This window comes from Mesoplodon densirostris, chromosome 15 (assembly GCF_025265405.1).
Source record: "Mesoplodon densirostris isolate mMesDen1 chromosome 15, mMesDen1 primary haplotype, whole genome shotgun sequence".
Lineage (NCBI taxonomy): Eukaryota > Metazoa > Chordata > Mammalia > Artiodactyla > Ziphiidae > Mesoplodon > Mesoplodon densirostris.
In genome coordinates, this window is record NC_082675.1 from 16,451,793 (window position 1) to 16,457,792 (window position 6,000).

The 6,000-nt window shown below is 48.3% G+C and overlaps 1 protein-coding gene across 1 annotated transcript in view; it reads right to left on the minus strand.

Moving 5' to 3' along the window:
• ALDH2 (aldehyde dehydrogenase 2 family member) overlaps positions 1–5,074 on the minus strand; it is a 30,223-nt gene extending 25,149 nt beyond the window's left edge. Inside the window, exon 1 of the mRNA XM_060118238.1 lies at positions 4,887–5,074. Coding sequence (XP_059974221.1) covers positions 4,887–5,006 — 120 coding nt within the window. The 5' untranslated portion in view covers positions 5,007–5,074. The remainder of the gene's footprint in view (positions 1–4,886) is intronic.
• Positions 5,075–6,000: the final 926 nt, after the last annotated feature.

Genomic DNA, 6,000 nt, shown 5'->3' on the forward strand with positions numbered 1-6,000 from the left:
CCATTCTAGAAAGACTTTATTTTCAAGCTCTGATGCATGAAAGAATTAGGGATCTGTTACCTAGGAAATCTACACCCCTGAAATATGTTATTTTCCCTAAGGAGTGAGGAAATGCTGTGGCTTTCTATCCTGGGGTGAATCCTGCTGGCAACTGCTTTTTCAGTGGCAGTTGGGTAATTTATGTCTAAGAGAAGACAGATCATAAGGAGAGAAACATAAACATGGAATGCCACCCACATTCACACTTATCCACACAATCATTTAGGTACCTTGGGGTTAGTTTGGGGTTAAGGCCAAGGGCAGCCACCTCCCCCAGAATGTCTCCCTGAACGTTCTTTCCTCATCCCCCAGGGCCTTTGGTCTCACATTCCTGGACTTTCTATTATTTCTACAAAGGATCTTAAAACTCCCAAACAAGCAATAAAAGCAACGTGATCAGTGTGGAGATATGTCACTTGACTCAGCACACAGCCAATGGCACACAGCCATTCCAAACCACTGCTTAGCCCAACACAGGTTTTGGCTCATTCCATAAGAATCTCTCAAGGAAAACAAGATAAATCAAACTCCTATTCTGTATATACCACCTGTTAGCAGTGATTATCTGCAGGGGTGGGATATCAGAGGACTGTTTTTCTTTTCTTTTTCGTTTTTTTATTAGCTTATAGGCCACTTATTTTTAAGGAAATAAAACATTTAAAGTCCCCTTGAATCACTGCCCACAAGCAGATTCCCTATGCAGCCCTGCCCTCAGGCCAAGAGGCGTTTTCCTTCCAGGACATTTTTAGCCATTTATATGGACCTATGTTTATCCACATTTGATAGTCTGTTTTGATAATTTTAATTAGTTTCACATCACTCAGAGTGCTAGATATTTTCCCCTCTTGAAACAGTTTTTGAGATCCATTATTCATACAGCTCCAGCTAATTCCTTTAACTACTGAGTGCACAGAATTATTCTTTCCTATAGCTGTAACATATGTTGTTCAACTGTTTCCCCATGGAAGACAGGCTGGCTTATTTCTTGGTTTTTGCTAATATGCAGCAATGAACATCTATATGTGCCTATGTATATGTCCAGTGAATTTCCACCTCACATACTTCTGTAATGCTTGACTTTTTGTACTGAGGATGTATTACTATTGGAATCAGAAAATTCTATATAAGGAGACCCTTTTTAAATTCTCTTTTTGTCAGTTTTCTCTTTAGTTCCTGAATGTTGTGGTCAAGAGGTTAAAAATAGACACAAATTTTTTTTTTTTCCTGGCCACAGGGCGCAGCTTGCAGGATCTTAGGTCCTCGAACAGGGATTGAACCCTCGCAGTGAAAGCACAGAGAAGTAACCACTGGACTGCCAGGGAATTCCCAAGACACAAATTTAATTCACCCCAAATTCCCATTCAACTTTACCGCAACCTAGCGCAGCCCTCCAGGAAACAAATTACAACTACAACAGTGCCCACATAAAATGGAGTTATATCACCATTATATTCTAAGCTCAACAGCATCACTGTTACCTCCTATTTAAGGCTGCAGTAAATACGGAAGTGCAAGAAGCCACGAGCCAGGCACTTGCTAAGGGCTGTGCAAGGATGCCTCCCTTTTATCCTGACAGCAACCATATGATGTAGATGGGATTTTTACCCCATTTTACAGATGTAGCAGCTAAGGTACAGAGTTAAGTAATTGTACCGCCCTCCATATCCCTCTTTCCTTGCCTTATTTTTCTCCATAGCGCCGATCGATCAGCTTGCTCCGTACTATGCATTTCGCTTGTCTTCCAGGATGCAAGCTTCCCATGATCAGGGATTCTTGCCTGTTTAGTTGGTTGGAATTGGGGTTGCTGAGGTGTCTTTTGAATGAGTGAACCTGCCCGGCTTGATGTTACTGAGTGACAGGCAGCCTGAGTCCAGAAAGTAAAATAGTGTCCAGTGATTTTTCTCATCTTCATTATTATTATCAACCAACATGAACTGGTGATGTTGAAGATGAAAAGTATTAGTCACACCTCATCCAGAGGAATTACTCTGCTGAAACCACACTCCCTTGAGTTTTCCTTTGAGTTGTCTTTCCAGATCTTAATTACTCTCCAAGTCAGGGAAGAAAAAAGGAATGAAAAATGAAAATCAGTTCCCTTGACAGAGCTGTGTCCCTGAAACCCACCAAGGATGAGAAATGTTGATTTCCATGAAGCCTGGCCATCATCAGCTCCCCATACAGGTCCCTGCTAGTAAGTGGGGGAGGAACTTGTCCTGTAATCTCCCTAACCCAACAAAGAAGTTCCCCCAACCCTAGCTCCACCCAGGACAAGTAGAGGCAAGAGGACCCCAGGAAGGCTGACCAAACCACCCCACTCTATAGACTCTTCTGGTTATGAAATAGAGGTGGGAAGGAAAAGACCTATTGCCTGTGCCACCCCTCTTCAAGGAGAGACCCAACAGGCTTGAAATGCAACATTCCCCCAAATACCCCTGGGTGAGAAAATCCAGCGCCTATAGAAGCAACTTCAAAGCCTGGAACAGCTCCTTCTGGGGAAACTCCAGAACAGTTCACTGAACATCAAGGAATCAATAATCCCCAGGGAAATGTCCAGGCATATGATCTAGTTTGTACCTAGAGCCCCTGGCAAGAGACTCAAAATGTTAGGATTAGACCTTGGCATTCTTGCCATCAGGGATTGCAACAACTCAACACTGAAAATGGCCCAGGAAGCTTTAAAAGGGGCCTGTTCCAGCAGAGTGTGGATTGCTCATGTGGATTGCTTTGCAACCCCTGGGAAAAATAAATAAGATCTGAATGTACTGGTTTAGGAAGACAATCCAGATACACTGTTCAATGAGACAGCTTCAGAACAGTAAGTGCAAGGATTTCATTTAAGTAAAAACAAAAAAACCTGGTGCACGCTCACTTGCCCATGCTCTCACACACACACAGATGCAAAGAAAAAGTCTGCAAGATCACAGACCTACCAGTTAACAGTTCTCTTGAAGGGAGTGCAATGGGGTATGCAGGAAGTTTTACTTACTTCTGCATTTGTATACAGTGAGCAAGGGTTCCTTTTTTTTTAATAGCATTTTTTTTTTCTCTTGCACCGTGTGGCCTGTGGGATCTTAGATCGAAACAGGGGCCCCCTGCAGTGGAAGCGTGGAGTCTTAACCACTGGACCACCAGGTAAGTCCAAGGGTTACTTTTAGGATCTCAAAAAAAATCTGATAAAGAAAAGCAGCTGCAGGAAGATTTCACTCTGCTCCAACTTACCTTATGAACTAAATCTAGAGAACAGGACTCGTGCTATCGACCAGAGCTGTGTGCACGTTTGGACCCTGTTTCCTCACCTCCACGTGAGCATAAAGGAGGATGATCTTCATTAGATCCTGTGGCCACAAAAGCTTGGGATGCTGCTGCCTTTCCCTTGAGGATATTTCTGCTTGATGTTCAAGTCTTTCAAGCATGAACTCCTCCTTAAGCAGCCTAAGGAGCAGCAGCAGCTGCCTTTTTGGCTTGTGTTATGCAAAGGGCATCTTATTTTATCTTTTGTTTTTATTCCCTTGCAAATAACCATTTGTAACACCCTTTAAATCACACAGATGTGCCTTTACCGACTGTCTCTGTGCAGATTTGCAGCCGAGCTCCTGACCAGACAAGCAGGTCCCCTATTGAAAGCAGCCAGCCAGGGGCCGTCTCTACAGCATTCTAAGTCAGCAGTGACCCCTTTATTCCCACCCAGAGTTGCAACAATAGTACCATGGAAGGTTCTGGTTATCGGCTTACTCTTGGGAGCCTAGATGTGGACCCCAACTCTGCCGCTGACTTGAGTCTTTGGATAACTCACTAAACCTCTTTGTAACTCAGTCTCTTCATCTGTAAAATGGAGATAATCACAGTACCTACCTCACCGGGCTGTTTAAGGATTAAACGGCACAACAGGTAAATGCTTAGACTGGTGCCAAGGTGCAAAGGAGGCGCACAGAGAATATGAGCTGTTACTCCTGTTAAGTGCCCACGTGGTGTATGAACCCCTGTGCTCACCCTCTGACCCCTTCCCACTTTACAGAAGTTGAAGCTCAGAGAAGGGCAGCAACTACACTTTTTGCACAAACAAAATAAACTCTCATAACCAATTTCCTTCTCTGTGACTTTCAGCACTTTACCCAAACTCAAAGATCAAAAGAGAAAATATTCCCAAGTCCTGGTTGAGCAAGAAATCAGCTACTGGGAGTCAATGTTATCCTGGAAAGTCCCTCCTTTCTTTGACCAAAGAAAGAGCCCTGAAAGGCACAGACACCATTTGGGGATTGCGCTGTTGTAGCGAAGGTCTCCACCCTTTCCCAGTTGCCAGCAGTGGAAGTGCCAGGACGCCGAGCGGCCGGGGCCATGGCCTTGGCCTCTCCCTTGGCGAACTGGTGAACGTTAGCTGAAAAGGAGTCCTTTTTGTTTTTCCTTTTAAACGTTCTTGGACGAGGGCATGAGTCAAGGGGTAAAAGACTACGAAAAGACAAAACTGTTCCTGCAAAGAGGGTCTTAAATGGACATGTCCTCTGGGTGGGTGATGTCGTGAAGACTCTGCGCAGACACAGGACAACTAAGGCCCGGAAGCCGAGGACGACTGGGGGTGGGGGAGGGGGCGGGGGATGGAACCCGGAAAACGGGCAGCGGCCAGACAAGACAAATAAGTGGCCAAAGTCACAGCTGCGTAATGGAACCGAGGTGTCAGGGGCGGCGAAGGGGCCAAACTGCTCGCAGGCAGGGAAGGGAAGGTGTGCGGAAACAGCAACTGCAGCAAACCCCTCGAGTCCCAGCTGGATAAACTGAGGCCCGAAGAGATCCAGTCCCTTCCCACCCGGCGGCCTCCGTCCCCAGAGAACAAAGCGCTGGGGCGGCCTCACCTTGTTGTAGAAGACCTCGGGCTGCTGGTTGGGGGCCGGCACGGCCGGGGTGGCGGCGGCCGACAGCAGCCGGCGGCCCTGGCAGGGCCGGGCGGCGGCGAGCACAACTGCGCGCAACATGCCGAGGCTCGCGCTGGAGTGCAGAGTGGAGCCCTGGCGGCTTGAACTGGGAGGACGGCCGGGCGGGCAGCTGCGTGCGCGACCTCTCCCTGCCCCCGGCGCGGCCGCCAATGGGCAGGCGCGGGGCGGGGCCCGGGGGCGTACCCGCGCCTTTCCCCGCCCCAGGCGGAGCTGCCCCTAGGCTGCTCGCCGCCAATACGCGCGCGCGCCCGCGGAGGGGAGGGTGGGGATCGAAGGTTGATCCTCCTGCGCGCCCGGCACTTCCCCGCGCGTGGCGCGCCGCGGGTGTAGCATGTCAGAGTCTGGCGAGTTCAGCGCACGTTGGCTGAACCCCTACTGTGTGCCTGAACCCTTAATGTGTACAGGCAAGAACCGAAGCGACCCTGGCCCTGACTTCAGGGGGCTTACACTCTAGTGGGAGAGGCCAACCTTAAACCAAACACGAGGTAATTTCAGATTGTGATAAGGGATGTGAAGGAAGTGAATAGGGTGAAGAGGTAGTTGGGGCAGAGGGCACTGCTTTTAAATCCCTTGGTCAGGAATTGACACGTGAGACCTGAATTGTTAAGGTCCTGTGACTAAGGGAAGCATTGCAGGGGGGGCGGAAACAGCAAGGGCAAGGCCTTGAGATGGGCCATCTGACTTGTGTTGCAGAAAGGGAAAAACTGGAGTCCAGTGAACAAGGGGGAGAGGGTTGGGAGGTGAGGTGAGAGAGGTGGGCAGGGCCAGAGGTGGAAGGATTTTAGAGGCAGTGGTGAGGGGTTTGGAAGGGAAGGATAGATCTCGGAGAGACAGCAGTGAGTGGTCCTGAGCAGAGATTTTTAGTTCCCTGCCCAGGAATTGAACCTGGGTAGCCTAGATGAAAACCAGAAATCCTAGCCGCTAGACCACCAGGGGCTAGAGGCTAGAAGCAAAGTGGCCCTGGCTCCTTCCCCCATTTGAAAGCAAGAATGGTTCAAAGAGGCAAAAACTGTAAAATCAGGTACAAAGTTTA